The 17120-nt window shown below is 41.7% G+C and overlaps 1 protein-coding gene across 1 annotated transcript; it reads left to right on the forward strand.

Moving 5' to 3' along the window:
- The first annotated feature begins 12530 nt into the window (after positions 1-12530).
- Positions 12531-13880, forward strand: LOC100600562 (melanoma-associated antigen B6). Its single transcript, XM_003261166.4, has 2 exons — positions 12531-12756; positions 12883-13880. The coding sequence occupies exons 1-2, from the start codon at positions 12531-12533 to the stop codon at positions 13878-13880; spliced, it is 1224 nt and encodes a 407-aa protein (XP_003261214.2).
- The last annotated feature ends 3240 nt before the right edge of the window (positions 13881-17120 follow it).

Below are 17120 nucleotides of genomic sequence, written 5' to 3' on the forward strand. Positions count from 1 at the left end.
TGATTTAGTAGAAACAAGGAGTTTATTTATCATGTACAAGGAAAAGAAAGGGAATACTGAGGATCTTTGGCCTTGTCATCGGTAAACCAGAGAGGCTTCCATGAGTCTTGTCTAAGTCACGTGGTGAAGAGTGGTTCTTTCCAATAAATCTTTTTCTGCTAGAATACAAAGTTGGGGGCTCAAGGGGGGAAAGAAAGCTTCTTAACCTTCACTGTTTCCCAAGATCACAGGGCTTAGGTAAACATCAACATTACCATATAAGAAAGAAAAACAAGTTTTATTGAATAATCATTAAACTGGAATGTGATGTACATCATAGGCAATCCACTAAAGAGATAGCAAAGACAGAAAGCAATCACCACCTTTTATATAGCCAAGCCGATACAATCTGTTAAATACATATTCTTCATATAAAGATAATTAGTCCTCAAGGAAGAGAACTTGATGGCACCATTTGTCACACAGAGTCCTTTCTAAATTCACTTAAAAATTAAGGTGGCCTTCTGTGTTGGCTAATTGTTTTCATCAAAAGGGAAAACAATCCTGAGCTATAAAACTGGCAAGTGGCTTATTTAGCTTATAAAAGAAAATATTTTCTATTTATAGTTTCTCTGAAGTAAATGCTCTAAGAAAAAAGGGTGGGGAAAATCCTCACTCCTTTTTCTGCACCAGGAGAGAGGAATTAAAACAAAGTCAAAGTATCAGTTTTGTATTGCTCTTTAGTTTCTGAGGCTACCAGCAAATCATCGAAGTATTAAACAATTATAGAGTCTCCTAATGGGACAAATTTCTCTAAGTTTTCCTGTAAATGGCTAGAGAAAATTGTAGGAGAGTCCTAAAGTTCTTGAGGAATCCTTTGCCATAAATACTGGACTTCTGTATAAGCAAACACAAGACTATAGACTCGTGTGCTAGAAGAACAGAAAAAGAGGGAGAATAAAATCAGATCATAGATCAACTATAGAGAAAAATAAACATTGCAAATAATTGTACCAAAGTAACAAGTCAGAATAGTTGCATGATTATGGGTTAATAGAATGACACATTTATTAAGATCTTGTACAAATATATATTGCGGTCAATACTCTTTATAACATTTTACTTTCCTGTTTTACTGGAAATATGGTGGTATTATGTGGAGAGTGACTTTTTTCTTTTTGATTCTCCCCCCTTCTGTGTCATTCTTTTAAAATTAGTTTTATTACTTCCAAATGAGCTCTTAACAAAAGATATGGTTTCACATATGGTCATGGCTTATTCTTTTAGTAAGCTATTTTTCACTGGTTCTATATGCTTAATTAAACAAATTTCATTATCCTCCATAGCCCAAAGTGATGCATAGATTTTTTCAGCTTAGAGTGCTTTTCCAGCATGGAGTGATACTGCCATATTCTGCCATACCCTTTGTCTTTCAGAAGGCACATCTTAAAATCAGGTGTCTTTTCTTTTTCCAAGGAGCTCCACAGACACTTCATCCAGTGTATAAAACACAGTAACTTTACATTTGCACAGCAGGTTTCTTAGCTCTATTGCCAACACAGTGACACAGTGAGTGAGTTTAGATTTTTCTCCATTTAGCATTCAGATGAGAACACAGCTCAGCTGATACCTTGAATGCAAACAGGTAAAACTCTAAAGCAGAAACCTCAGTTGAGTTTTGCCTGGACGCTTTATACACAGAAACTGCGAGATAATAAATTTGTTTTTCTTACCTTGCTAAATTGGTGATACTTTGTTACGCAGCAATAGAAAATGAATATAAGAAAAATAGTCTATTATATTTACCTAGATGGTAACTCTTCCTTCTAGTTTTTCTTCATTCTTTATGTTCCAAGTTTCTAAGCCGAAAGTATTACCTGTAACAGATACAAATAAGTTCATGAAATATTTGTGTAAGGAGGAGTTGTTCTTATTGTCAAAGTTGAGGATAGCCGGAAGGAATTATGTAGAACAGAGGTGGAAACCAGCCTTGCTCTGGGCTAGGAAGTACCCATGATTGATGAGGCAAGCAAGATAGCACCCATCTTCCTCCAGTTCCCCTCAGATTATGATCCTTTGGACCAATTTCTGGGTGACTTCTCCACATTTAAGCATAGGCTATCAGCCTAAATTATTTCCCTCTGGAGCCCTAAATACCATTTACACGGTAGAGAGTCATCATTTAGGCACACTTCCAAGGACAACCTGCCCTGTGTGGTTGTATTTTTTTGCCATTACTTTTAATGGCAAAAGCCACGATTACTTTTGCACCAAACCAATAGTTCACTAGCTAGAGGAAGAGGCCCTCACGATGGGTTTATTCTCAGCTGCCTGCCCACTGTGGAATTAACTCAATGTTACTCCCTGCTTTCTGACCTCTTTTCATTCAGAGTAGTCCTGAAAGCAGCAAAGAGAGAGACTCCTCCCTTGCTCCATTAAGTACTCTAAACCTCAATTATGAGCTTCTACGAGAGGGTTTCCCAGCTAAACACAAGAATGTGCAGGATGCCTCCACTTGGACAAAAGAGGGAGAGGGCCATGCGCCAAATTTTTTTTTAACCTTACATCAGAAATATTCATCCTGTCGGGGAATGAGGTAGGATACTGCTCCTGTTACATGTGGATAAGTTGGCACTGCCTCTAAGTCAGTAACATTTTGGTTCTCTTCAGTGTGTCTGTAATCATTCCTATATCCCTTAGTCACTACTTTTTATAACACTACTGTCAAATTTATACTTATTGGGAAAGCAGAGATCCACAGGTCAGTGGGGAGAATGGGGCTGGTGTGCAGGTAGATGGAATGAACAGATCTTTTGGCCCAGGTAAGCTTTCTCCCAAGCTAGCAACAAGTCTCATCCACTACTCTTTGAAAGTAAAGGTCCATAATGGTATCAGGGACAACAAATGGTATTGAGGGGGGAAAAGGGGAATAATGGAGTTGCCATTTATTAGAAAGACTTGCCATTTCTTCTCTTCCTCTCCAGCTCACATGTTACCCAGCCAGCCCTACTGTTATTCACTTGACTAGTGTCACCAGTCTTTCAGTACTTAACTTCCATACGTCCTACTTGCCCAGTGCTGTTGTCTCCCTAGTTGAGAAAAACATATATGTAAAATTATTTTTATTCTTCTCTATTTTGTAAGTTTAAACATTTTCATTGTAAAATATTTAAAGCAAGGATTTAATCCCTCCTAGAATGGATTTTTGTATAGTGTGAAGAAGTGTTCCAGTCACTTTTTTTCATATTTGTATATCCAGTTGTTCCACTGTCTTATTTTGGTAAAAATACTCTTCTTTATCCACTTCCCTGAAATGACATTTTTAATAATCAAGTATCCATGTATAAGTAGGTCTATTTTAGGACATTCTATTCAGTTCTCCTAGTCTATTTGCTTATCTCTGTAAGTATGCCATAAATTTTAAATTACTATAGTATTTTGAAATTTATTTTACTTGGTTAAAGTAATTGCGCATATTTATGAGATACAATGTAATGTTTTGTCTGTGTATACATTGTAGAAAGATTTAATCAAACTAACATAGCCATCATCTCATCAACTTATGTTTTTTGTGGCAAAGACTTTAAAAATCCATTATTTTAGCAATTTTAAAATGTGCGATATATTATGATTAATTGTGGTCACCATGTAGTGCGATTGATTACAAAAACTTACCCCTCCAGTCTAACTGAAACTTTATATTCTTTGATCAACATCTCTCTATTCCCTATCCCCTACACCCCAGTCTCTGGTAACCTTTTACTCTCTGTTTCCATGAGATCTACTTTTTTATATTCCACATATAAGTGAGATCATATAGTATTTTTCTTTCTGTTCCTAGCTTATTTCAGTTAGCATAATGTCCTCCAAGTCTATCCATGTTGTCATGAATGACAGAATCCCCTTCTTATTTAAGGCTGTATAGTATTCCACTGTGCATATATATATACATATATATATAGACACATATATATGTGTGTATATATGTGTATATATATATTATGTGTATATACACATAAATATATATATACATATATGTGTATATATGTGTATATATACACATAAATATATATATATATAAACATTTTCTTTATCCATTCATCCTTTGAAGGGCACTTACATCACATCCATATCTTGGTTATTGGGAGTAATGCTGAAATGACTGATTTCAATTTCTTTGAATATATACCCAGAAGTAGGATTGCTAGATCATATGGTAATTCTAATTTTAGTTTCGGAGGAACTTCTATACCATTTTCCAAAATGACTGCACTAATTTACATTCCCACCAGCAGTGTAAAAAGGATTCCCTTTTCTCCACATCATTGCCAACACTTGCTATCAATTGTCTTTTTTATAAAACCAATTCTAACAGGTGTGGGGGTGATATCTCATACTGGTTTTAATTGGCATTCCCCTATATATTGGCCTATATGTTTGGCATTTTTTTCCTATATCATTTCATCATGTGCAGGGGCAGAGTTGAAGCCTTTGATAAAAATTCAAAACAATTGAACTCATGGATATGGGGAGTAGAAGGATGATTACCAGAGTCTGGGTAGGGTAGTGGGAGTTGAAGGGGATATGGGGATGTTTAATGGGCACAAAAACATAGTTAGAAAAAATGAATAATACATATTATTGTATCACACATCAAGGTGACTATAGTCAATAATAACTTATTTGTGTATTTTAAAATAACTAAAAGACTGTAAATGGATTGTTTGTAACACAAAGGATACATGCTTGAGGGGACTCATACCCCATTCTCCATGATATGCTTATTTCATATTGCACGCCTCCATCAAAACATCTCATGTACTCCATAAATATGTACGCCCACTATGTCCACACAAAAATTAAACAATAACTAGTACAAATTCAAGACAAGTACATGGCAATAACTTTTAGCAAACTTACATATGAATGAAATTTCCATATGGTAAATTGTAGCCAAACCTTTGTAACTTTGAAATTAGAAGTTTCAAAGTCTTCAATAAAGTCTGGAAAAACACACAGAGGTATGATACCACAAATCTGGATTGGCATGTATAGCCCATATAAAGCCATACATAAAAATACCAAAATAAATAAGAGGTATGAAATGCAAAAAAAATACCATTCACAACACCAACAATACCTAAAACATACTTAAGTGGGGTGGGGGGAGGGGGGAGGGACAGCATTAGGAGATATACCTAATGCTAAATGACGAGTTAATGGGTGCAGCAAACCAACATGGCACATGGATACATATGTAACAAACCTGCACATTGTGCACATGTACCCTAAAACCTAAAGTATAATAATAATAATAAAAAAGAAATCTTACTGAAATGTACAAGATCTTTATGGAGGCAATTATAAAAATTTACTGATACAGTTGGGAAAAAGTACCAAATACAGCAGTATTCTATGTTTATTCAGGAAAACAGAATATAGGCACACCTCAGAAATATTGTGGGTTCAGATCCAGACACCACAATGAAGTGAATGTTGCAATAAAGTGAGTCACAATTTTTTGGTTTCCTGGTCCATAAAAAAGTTATGTCCACCCTATACTGTAGCCTATTAAGTTTGCAATTGCATGAATTTTTAAAAGTGTACATACCTTAATTTTAAAAATACTTTATTGCTAAAAAATGCTAATGATCATCTGAGCTTTCAGTGAACTGTAACCTTTTTTGCTGGTGGAGGATCACGCCTTAATGTTGATGGCTGCCTATTAATAAGAGTAATGATTGCCAAGGGTTGAGGTGGCTGTGGTAATTTCTCAAAATAAAGCAACAATGTTGTCTTAGTCCATTCTCACACTGCTATACAGATACTAACCGAGACTGGATAATTTGTAAAGGAAAGAGGTTTAATTGATTCACAGTTCCACATGGCTGGGGAGGCCTTGGGAAACTTACAATCATGGTGGAAGGTGAAGGGGAAGCAAGGAACTTCATCACATGGTGGCAGGAAACAGAAGAGCAAGCAGGGGAAATGCCAGATGCTTATAAAACCATCAGATCTCATGAGAATTCACTCATTATCAAGAGCACAGCATGGGGGAAACCATCCCCATGATCCAATCACCTCCTGCCCTCAACACATGGGGATTACAGGTCCTTCCCTCAACACATAGGAATTACAATTCAAGATGAGGTTTGGGTAGGGACACAGAGCCAAACCATATCACTCCACCCCAGCCCCTCCCAAATCTCATGTCTTTTCACATTTCAAAAGCAATCATGCCTTCCCAACAGTCCCCCAAAGCCTTAACTAATTCTAGCATTAACCTGAAAGTCCAAGTCCAAAGTCTCATCTGAGACAAGGCAGGTCCCTTCCACTTATGAGCCTGTAAAATCAAAAGCAAGTTAGTTACTTCCAAGATACAATGAGGGTACAGGCATTGGATAAATGCTTCCATTCCAAATGGCCAAAACAAAGGGGCTACAGGCTCCATGCAAGTGTGAAATCCAGTGAGGCAGCCATTAAATCTTAAAGTTTCAAAATGATCTCCTTTGATTCCACATCTCACATCTGGGGCACACTGATGGAAGTTTGGGCTCCCATGGCCTTGGGCAGTTCCTTCATGGGCTGGCATGAGTGCCTGCTGCTTTTCCAGGCACATGGTGCAAGCTGTTAGTGGATTGACCATTTTGGGGTCTGGTGGATGATGCCCTCTTCTCACGGCTCCATTAGGCAGTGCCCAGCAGGGACTCTGTGTGGGGGATCCAACCCCACATTTCCCTTCTGCATTGCCCTAGCAATGGTTCTACATGAGGGTTCCACTCTTGTAGCAAACTTCTGCCTGGACATCCAGGCATTTCCATGCATCTTCTGAAATCTAGGTGGAGGTTCCCAAACCTCAATTCTTGCCTTCAGTGCACCCACAAGGCCAACATCACATGGAAGCTGCCAAGGCTTGGGGCTTGCACCCTCTGAAGCAATGGCCCAAGCTGTACCTTGGCCCCTTTTAGCCATGACTGGAGCAGGGGCAGCTGGGAGACAGGAAAATTAGTCTGGAGGCTGCACAGAGGGGCCCTGGGGCCCGCCCATGAAACCAATTTTTTCCTTTTAGTCCTCTGGGCCTGTGATAGGAGGTGCTGCCACAAAGGTCTCCTAAATGCCCTGGAAAAATTTTCCCCATTGTCTTGGCAATTAACATTTGGCTCCTTATTACTTGTGTAAATTTCTGCAGCCGGCTTGAATTTCTTCCCAGAAAGTGGGTTTTTCTTTTCTATTGCATCATCAGGTTGCAAATTTTTCAAGCTTTTATGCTCTGTCACATCTTGAACACTTTGCTGCTTAGAAATTTCTTCTGCCACATACCCTAATCATCTCTCTCAGGTTCAAAGTTTCACAGATCTCTAGCACAGAGGCAAAATGCTGCCAGTTGCTTTGCTAAAGCATAGCAAGAGTGATCTTTGTTCCAGTTCCCAATAAGTTCCTCATCTCCTTCTGAGACCACCTAAGCCTGGACTTCATTGTTCACATGACTATCAGCATTTTGGTTAAAATCATTCGACACGTCTCTAGGAAGTTCCAAACTTTCCCACATCTTCCTGTCTTCTTCTGAGCTCTCCAAACTGTTCCAACCTCTGCCTGTTACCCAGTTCCAATGTTGCTTCCACATTTTCAAGTATCTTTATAGCAGCACCCCAAACTCCTGGTACCAATTTATTGTATTAGTCTTTTCTCACATGGCTGTAAAAATACTACCTGGGACTGGGTAATTTATAAAGAAAAGAGGTTTAATTGACTCACAGTTCCACGTGGCTGCGGAGGCCTCAGGAAACTTATGATCATGGTAGAAGGTGAAAGGGAAGCAAGGACCTTCTTCAGATGGTGGCAGGAGAGAGAAGAGCACTTAGGGTAAATGTCAAACACTTATAGAACCATCAGATGTCCTGAGAACTCACTCACTATCATGAGAACATCATGGGGGCAACTGCCCCCATGATCCAATCACTTTCCTCCCTCAACACTTGGAGATTACAATTCAAGATGAGATTTGGGTGGGGACACAGAGCCAAACCATACCAAATGAAATCTGCCACATCGATTGACTCTTCCTTTCACAAAATATTCCCTGTAGCATGCCATGCTGTTTGATAACATTTTACCCGCAGTAGAACATCTTTCAAAACTACAGTCAATCCTCTCAAACCCTGCACCTGCTTTATCAACTAAGTTTTTGTAATATTTAAAATATTTTGTTTTCATTTTAACAATGCTCACAGCATTTTCACAAAGAGTAGATTCAATCTCAAGAAACTACTTTATTAGTTCATACATAAGAAGCAACTCCTCATCCTTTCAAGATTTATCGTGAGATTACAGCAATTCTGTCACATCTACAAGCACCATTTCTAATTCTAATTCTCTTGCTATTCTACCACATCTGCAGTTACTTCCTCCACTGAAGTCCTGAACCCCTCAAAATCATCCATAAGGGTTAGAGTCCATTTCTTCCAAGCTCCCATTATGTTGATATTTTTACTTCCTTCCATCAATGACATGTACAATGGTGAATCCTTTCCAGAAGGTTTTCAATTTAGTTTGCAAAGGTCCATCATAGAAATCACAATCTTTGGCAGACTTATAAAATGTATTTCTTAAATAATAAGACCTGGCGGTGAAAATGACTTCTTGTTCCATGGGCTGCATAATGGATGATATATTAGCAGGCATAGAAACAACATTAATCTCTTTGTGTAACTCCATTGCAGCTCTTGGGTAACTAGGTACATTGTTAATGAGCTGTTAATGAGCAGTCATATTTTGAAAGGAATCTTTTTTTTTTCCTGAACAGTAGGTCTTAACATTGAGCTTAAAATTTTCAGTAAGCCAAGCTGCAAAAAGATGTGATGTCATCCAGGCTTTGTGGTTCCATTTATGGAACACAGGCTGAGTAGATTTAACATAATTCTTAAGGGCCTTAAAATTTATGGAATGGTAAATGGGCACTGGCCTCAAACTAAAATTACCAGCTACATTAGCCCCTAACAACAAAAACAGCCTGTCCTTTGAAGTTTGGCACCAGGAATTGACTTTTCGTTTCTAGCTATGAAAGTCCTAGATGGCATCTCCTTCCAATATAAGGCTGTTTCATCTGTTTTTGAAAATCTGTTCTTTAGTGTCGTCATCTTCATTAATGATCTTAGCTAGATACTCTTGATAACTTGCTGCGGCTTTTCCATCAGCACTTGCTTCATCTTGCACTTTTATGTTATGGAGATAGCTTCTTTCCTTAAATCTCATAAACCAACCTCCCCTGGCTTCAAACTTTTTTTGTGCACCTTCCTCACTTCTCTCAACTTCATAGAATTAAAGAGAGTTAGGACCTTGATCTGGATCAGGTTTTGGATTAAGGGAATGTTGTGAGTGGTTTGATCTTCTACCTTCTCCAAATCAGCAATAAGGCTCTTTTGCTTTCTCATCATTTGTGCATTCACTGGAGTAGCATTTTTAACTTCCTTCAATAACTTTTCCTTTGCTTTGACAATTTGGCTAACTGTTTGATGCAAGAAGCCTAGCTTTCAGCCTCTCAGCTTTCAACATGTCTTCCTTACCTAAGCTTAATTATTTTCAACATTTGATGTAAAGTAAGAGGCATTTGAGCTTTTCTTTCACTTGATGACCCAAAGCCCACTGTAGGGTTATCAATTGGCCAAATTTCAATGTTTTTGCGCCTTAGAGAAGAGGCAGGCCCAAATAGCGGGAGAAAGGGGAATGGCTGACCAGTCAAGCAGCCTGAACACACATAACATTTATCAATTAAATTTGCTATCTGATATGGGTGCAGTTCATGCTTCCCCAAAACAATTACAATAATAACGTCAAACATCACTAATCACAGATCACTATAACAGATATAATAGTAACGAAAATGTTTGAAATATTGCCATAAATACCAAAATGTGACACAAAGACACAAAGTTAGCACATACTGTTGGAAAGATGGCACCGAATGACTTTCTTGAATCAAGGTTGGCGCAAAGCTTCAATCTGTAAGAAAACACAATAACTGCGAAGTGTAATATATCAGATTGCAATAAAATGAGGTATGCCTATATTGCAAAGATATCCATTCTTCTTAGGTTATTTACAGATATAGTTTTTATCTACAGCTTCCAAGATGACAACCAAGCTAGTGCATCTTTCCCATGCCTAAAATTAACCATGGGAAACCTAAAGAAAAAATAAAGAACAATGCCATAAACATCAGTAAAATAACAAAATGAGAACCCCCTGAGAGACATTAAGTCTCTGTTGAACCAGTGCTTATATGGCGGCATGCCCTGAAGTGAAAACAGGTCCATAGCCTGCAGTAAAAAACAGATGACAGCATTAGTTGCAGGAATTATTTTAAAGTTCTGCCTTTGCTTCTTTCTGCGTGCCTGGGACAATTATTTTCTACAGCTTCATTTAAAGAATCTGAGGCAACATCTCAGGTGCCACATGCTGGAATCATGGGGTAATAACTATTAGAACAACACAAACATTTGAGTTGGTTAAAGCAATATGAGTTCAGACATGGTAGTAATAACCACCTAAAACCTCTATAGCGAATGAGGGCTGACTTTTTAAATAATCATTGTAATAGAATATAAAACATATACTAAAATAGAAGTGTCACAGTGAAGCACATGTAATAAGAATATTAATATACTCCTGAAACATTTGATGATGCTGATGTCAGCCAAAAGAAAGCACAGACCAACTGCCATGATAAGGAGTCCCCTTATTTTCTCCTTGTTGATTTTTGAAGGCTATGGTTGGGAGAAGGGGATGAATTCATATCAGAAAAGGAAAAAATCACAAGGCCTGACAGTAGTCAGTGGGTGAACCTTCATTGACTGCTGAAAGACTGCACATTTCAGAAGAGAAGAGGGCTCAGCCTGTCTCCTCCTTTCCCTAACTCCACAGCATAACTAACTGGCTGCAGCTAGGTCTAGGAGGCCCCAGGCAGTAGTGGCCAGGTGAATTGCACATGAGGAGTCTCAGGAAGTTGAAGTCTAGTCTGAGAGGGTGTCCTCAAGTCAGTAGAGGGAAGGAACATGGCAAGAATGAAGCCACGACACTGAGTGAGGGCTGAGGGCAAAGTCCATTCTGGCAGAGGGGGTCCCACAGAGCCCCACCCCTACTGTCAGTCTTGGAAGGTCCTGGCGGCTTCCCAGCTCAGGCTCCACCTTACTTCCTACTCAGGACTCTCAGGGAATAAGATCCTCCCTCTCCTGTTGACTGATTCAGCTCAGCAGACAGAGAAGTCCAAGGGTCCACGAAGAGCCCCTGAAATAATTTGATGTGAGCTTTTCGGCAGCCACCCAGTCCACAGAACACATGGAGAGTGACAGAGCCCCACCCCTGCTGTTATGCTGGGAAGGCCAGGAGGACATGGCCGAAAGTGGTTCCTCCTGACTTCCCCGTAGAAAAGCGGCCAGGCCGGAGGCCTTGGTCTGAAAAGTTCTGCGTCAGGTCAGTGGAAGAGGACGTCCCAGATCTTCTCAGGTGTCTTAGTGGGTATCTTGACCTAGAACTCGGGGGACATTCCCCAATAACTGCAACCCCCTACTCCCTAAAATGGGCAGTTCCAGAGAGCCCTGCCCCATCCTGCCCCTAAGATGGTAACTGAGGAGTGCCCAAGCATGGCCGTTAGGCCCAAAGTCCATTCGCTTTTTCCGTGGGGTTGAAGAGCATGAAGTCCTCGGTCCAAGGCTGGTGGACTCAGGTCAGTAGAGACAGAAATCTCAGGCACTACATAGCTAAAAAGACGACTCTGCTTAAGATTGAAGGGACTCCATGCCCATGCCGCAGCACGGGTTGCACCAAACTACGCCCCTGATGTCAGCCTGGGGGTCCGGGCAGGTCTCTAGAGAGAGGTGCGTTCTCACTTTGTCCCCGTGAGAGTCAGAGAGGTAGGTCCCTGGTTGTAAGAAGATGGCAGCAGGTCAGCGAGGGTGATTTCCAAGTGGTGGGAAGAGTCAGGGTGAGGGGTCTGATTACCGTGGGGGTCATTCTCAATATAACAGCAAGAGCATTCAAATGCCTCCGCTGCTGTCAGCCCTAGGCAGTCTGGGTGTCCCCGGAAAGAAGTGTTGGGCAGGAGTGCTTCTTTATCTCCTCCTCACTGGTACTGTAAAAACTCCTAGCGTCAATTTCAGAGCGGCAGAGGGGAATGGGCCTCTGGGACTTGACAACAATTTTTGTGATGATCCAGAATAAAAACGGAGAGGACCACACCTCCGAACAGAGGGGCCCCCACTGCCAGTCCCTGCTGTCACCTCAGTAAGCCCCAAAATGGGCTGTCATGCTATAGTCTAACACTCACTCTTAACTTCCTCCTAAGTTCAAAGGAGACAAACAGACCAAGCGAACAGGAGTCCTGTGAGTTCCTGGAGCAATTGTTTCGCGAAGACTCCAGAAGGGCCCCTGGTTAAAGCCAAGATGGTTGCTCTCTGCTGAAGGTGTTGAGATGATGTCACTCTCTCCCGTCCAGGTGCCAACCTTGCCAACTTTAATGCCCACACTCCCACCTGCTGTCATAGGCCACAGCCACCATGCCTCGGGGTCAGAAGAGTAAGCTCCGTGCCCGTGAGAAATGCCGAGAGACCCATGGTCAGCCGCAAGGTCTCACCGGTCCCCAGGCCACTGCAGAGAAGCAAGAAGAGTCTCGCTCTTCCTCATCCTCTTCTACTGTTTGTCGGGGTGCTCGTCGTAGGTCTTCTGGTTCGTCCGTTCCTCAGGAGTCTCAGGGAGCGCCACCCACTGGCTATCCTGATGCAGGTGCTTCATGTTCAAAATCCGATGTGGCTGCCATGGGTCAAGATGAGAAAAGTCCTAGTACCTCCCGTGATGTCTCAGTTTCTCAAGAGTCTCAGGGAGCTTCACCCATTGGCCCTCCTGATGCAGGTATTTCATGCTCAAAATCTGATGTGGCTGCCAAGGGTCAAGATGAGAAAAGTCCAAGCACCTCCCCTGTTGCCTCCATTCCTGAGGAGTCTCAGGGAGCCTCACCCACTGGCTCTCCTGATGCAGGTGTTTCATGCTCAAAATCTGATATGGCTGCCAAGGGTCAAAATGAGAAAAGTCCAAGCACCTCCCGTGATGCCTCTGTTCCTCAAGAGTCTCAGGGAGCTTCACCCACTGGCTCGCCTGATGCAGATGTTTCCGGCTCAAAATCTGACGTGGCTGCCAAGGGTCAAGATGAGGAAAGTTTAAGCCCATCCGAGAGAGCTGCGTTCTTTACAACCACACACCAAGATCCTCTAGAAAGGAAGGCGAACAAGATGGTGCAATTCCTGCAGGAGAAGTTTGAGAAGAAAGAGTCCATTTTGAAGGCAGACATGCTGAAGCGTGTCGGCAGACAGTACAAGCCGTGCTTCCCTGAGATCCTCAACAGAACCTCCGAACATTTGGCGGTGGCCTTTGGCGTGGAATTGAAAGAAACGGATTCCAGCGGCGAGTCCTACACCCTTGTCAGCAAGCTGGGCCTCTCCAGTGAAGGAATTCTGAGTGGTGATAATGCGCTGCTGAAGTCGGGTCTCCTGATGTCGCTCCTGTGTGTGATCTTCATGAACGGCAACCGTGCCACTGAAGAGGAGGTCTGGGAGTTCCTGGGTGTGTTGGGGATATATGATGGGATCCTGCACTCAATCTATGGGGATGCTCGGAAGATCATTACTGAAGATTTGGTGCAAGATAAGTACGTGCTTTACCGGCAGGTGCACAACAGTGATCCTCCACGCTATGAGTTCCTGTGGGGTCCACGAGCCAATGCTGAAACCAACAAGATGAGAGTCCTGTGTGTTTTGGCCGAGAGCAATAACACCAGTCCCGGTTTATACCCACATATGTATGAAGATGCTTTGATAGATGAGGTAGAGAGAGCACTGAGACTGAGAGCTTAAGGCAGGGCTGGCACTGTTCCCTTGGCCAGGGCACCTTATGGGGCCACATCCTACAGATCCTCCCATTTCTAGGGAGGTCTGAAGTAGAATTTTCGCTTTATGTTAGAAGAGAGTAGTGAGCCTTCTAAGTAGTGCAGTGTAGTAGAGGCTGGAGGGAACAAGATATGTATCTTTCTTTTGTCTTGTTACACATGAGTAACTTGTAGATTTCTGTTTTATCTCTTTGTCAATTATCAACATTGTTCCTCTTAAGTGAAGGTTTATTTTGCTTCAGATTATACAATTATCAATAACATAGCTCTCACATTCATGGCTGTTTAACCAATCTGAAAGTTACGGTTTGGGAATTAACAAAACAAAGTCATACAACATATTTTCTTTGTAATTCAGAACTAGATAACATGGAAACAGAGAATGGATTTTCATATGAATCTTAAAGAACTCCACAGTAAAATAGTTGACATCATAATATGAAGAGAAAGAAAAGGAAAAACAGAAATGTAAAAGTTGTTTAATCCTTGGTTTGCCTAATTCCTTTTCCTATTTCTTTTAGTATAAATAAAGGATACCTGGATTTATTTAGGTTATTAAGACTGCCATTAGTTTGTTTTGTTCTAGTGCACCTCATATTCCACGTTATCTACTGCATCAAAAAACCCCTCTGATTGGAGGGTGGTATTTTCTGGGTTTAAAATAATCACATGAAATGCAGTGATCAATGTAAGCCAGAATGAGTTCACTAAAAACCTTTTCGAAACAAGGTTGCTAAATTCAAAGAACTTCCATAGGCTTAAACTGTCTCAAATATTTTGAAGATGTGGTAATTTTGTTTCTTAATATATCGTTAGGAAAATTAAAAATTAATAATTTGTGTAAAACCACATATTATGGTAACTGTCATTTATGAAAGACTCAGTATTTCCTGCTTAGTATGCCATATGTTTTATGGACAGTACTTATACCCCAAAATTCCTACAAGATAGGGTTTAGCAGACTCACTTCAAAATGAATAAATTACAAATTTCTAAAAGCTCACAAGCTTGTAATTGACAGGGCTGGGATTAGATCTCTGGTCTGGATTCATCTAGAGCCCATATTTTTCCAATCCCCTCAGCCTGAGCCAGACTTTGTGTCTTTTAATCCATTTTTCCTCTCACTGCCCAAAATGCTTATCAGAGCATTAAAAGGACACTGTACCCAAAGCACTTCTTTGGATTATACAACTAGAGTAATCATAATGCTGAATAAATGAGTAGTATGAATTACGAAAAGACAAAAATAATACACAGTGACAGTATGATCATCTCCATATGCAACATTAGATAACCCAATAAGATCAGGAGCTCCCAAAATCGTCCTGCTCTGCCCTTTCCCCATAGAAATTAAATCTCCTCAAAGCAAAGTACATAATAGGCTAAGTCTGGCTGGTGAAGCAAAGGAATAGATCAGTGTGTTTTTATCACTGACAGCCCACCACCTGTCCTGGACCTCCTGCCTTGTGGTACAGCTTCCCTATCTCATACAGAACCTGGGACAGGGAGCCATTGTCTGCAAGGTTTGCAGTAGGGATCCTGCTCAATTGTTTGCAGATGTGTGGCATTTCCCAGCAGTGTTAAAGAGTAAGGAGGCATGATGAGAACCCCCATAAATGAGGATTCTGGAGATCACTGCCTCAGAATATCGGGGTCACAGAAAGACCAGGCCCTGCCTACTCTCAGATCTAGAAGGCCCAAGCTATAGCAGTAAGCTAAAATTTCTCTATTTATTCAAGGTTCTCAGGTACATAAGAGTCCTGGTCTAAGGGTGGTGTGCTCTGGTTTTTGGGAGGAGGATCTCAGCCTCTGAAAATGATCAAGATGAGGACTCTGAATGAGAAATGAGGAATTATCCACCCAGAACAGCAGGGGCTCTTAAAGCTATATCTTGCTTTCTGCCTTGGGTGGCCATAGGCAGGGCTATCTGCTTGAGGTTCCCCCTCATTTTCTTTAGGGCTTCTACTGGTGCCCCAGGGAGATAAAGCTTTGATCTCATGGCAGTAGCTCCTATTCTGCCCACGAAGGGGGTCCTCACAAGCCTGGATTGGATTTAAGGTGAGGACACTGGTGTAGCCAAGGAGAAGCACCCTGACTTCCCCCTCTGGTTTCTCAGTAAAGGAAAAGCTTTGGCTTGAGGCTGGCAGACTCAGATTAGTAGAGGAAGGAGTTCCACATCCCCAAATCAGTGTTAGAAACCTGAGTGCAAACTGAGGGAGCCACTGACTGCAAAACAGTGGAATCTTGCAGGATTCTGACCGTGCTATTATTCTTCAGAGGATCCTCAATAACTGTGGCCAGATGTGGCTGTTCCTAACTTCCAACTGGGAGATTCCAGGCAGATACGGCCTTGGTCTGAGGAGTGCGGCCTTGAGTCACTGGAGGGTGGAGTTTCAGATTTCGTTAGGTAGGAGTCAAGGTAAAGATGCTGAGGGAGGATAGAGGAGACCAGTCACCCCAGAACAGCGGGAATGCACAGTGTCCTGTCCCTATTGTCAGCCCTAGGAGGCCCAGGGCAGAACTCTCAGGCTGAAGTGCCCCCTCAGTTCCTCTGGGAGTGGTCTCAAGGAAGTGAGAGCCTTAGTCTAATGGGAGCAACCCTAGTCAGCAGAGGATGTTTAAAGGAGTCACACTGCTGACCCTAAACAGGGGTGATGGTACTCCTCCCAGAACAGGTGGAGCCACACGAAGCCCTGCCATTGATGTCTCTCCCTGGCAAACCCGGGAATTCTGAGATGATGAGTCCCACTCGTTTCCTTTCAAGGCATCTCAAGGAGGTAAGGCATCTGGTCTAAGGGGTCAGCCTGAGATTACCACAGGGATAAATTCCAGGTCATGCAAACAGTCAAGCTGAGGACCATGAAGATGGAAGGAACCACTCAAATCATAACAGCACAGACAACGCAGAATCCCTCAGGTACTGTCAGCTGTAGGTGACCACAAGGCTTTCGTGCTCAGATGAGGAAACTCTTACATCCTTCTTGGTAGTATTAGGGAATTAAAGGCTGTACAGAAACAGACAGGCCTCTAGGTCTTGGGAATACTCATTGTGAGGACCCTGAGCAAGGAATGAGGGGAGCAACCAACCTAGAAGAGAGAGGAACCCACATAGTCCCACTCATTTCAGCCCTGGAAATCCCTAGGCACGAATAACCCGAATATGTCAGCCACTCACTCCTCTCCCTGGAGGACTCATGTCACTAGAGGG

The sequence above is a fragment of the Nomascus leucogenys genome, chromosome X, assembly GCF_006542625.1.
Source record: "Nomascus leucogenys isolate Asia chromosome X, Asia_NLE_v1, whole genome shotgun sequence".
Classification (NCBI taxonomy): Eukaryota; Metazoa; Chordata; class Mammalia; order Primates; family Hylobatidae; genus Nomascus; species Nomascus leucogenys.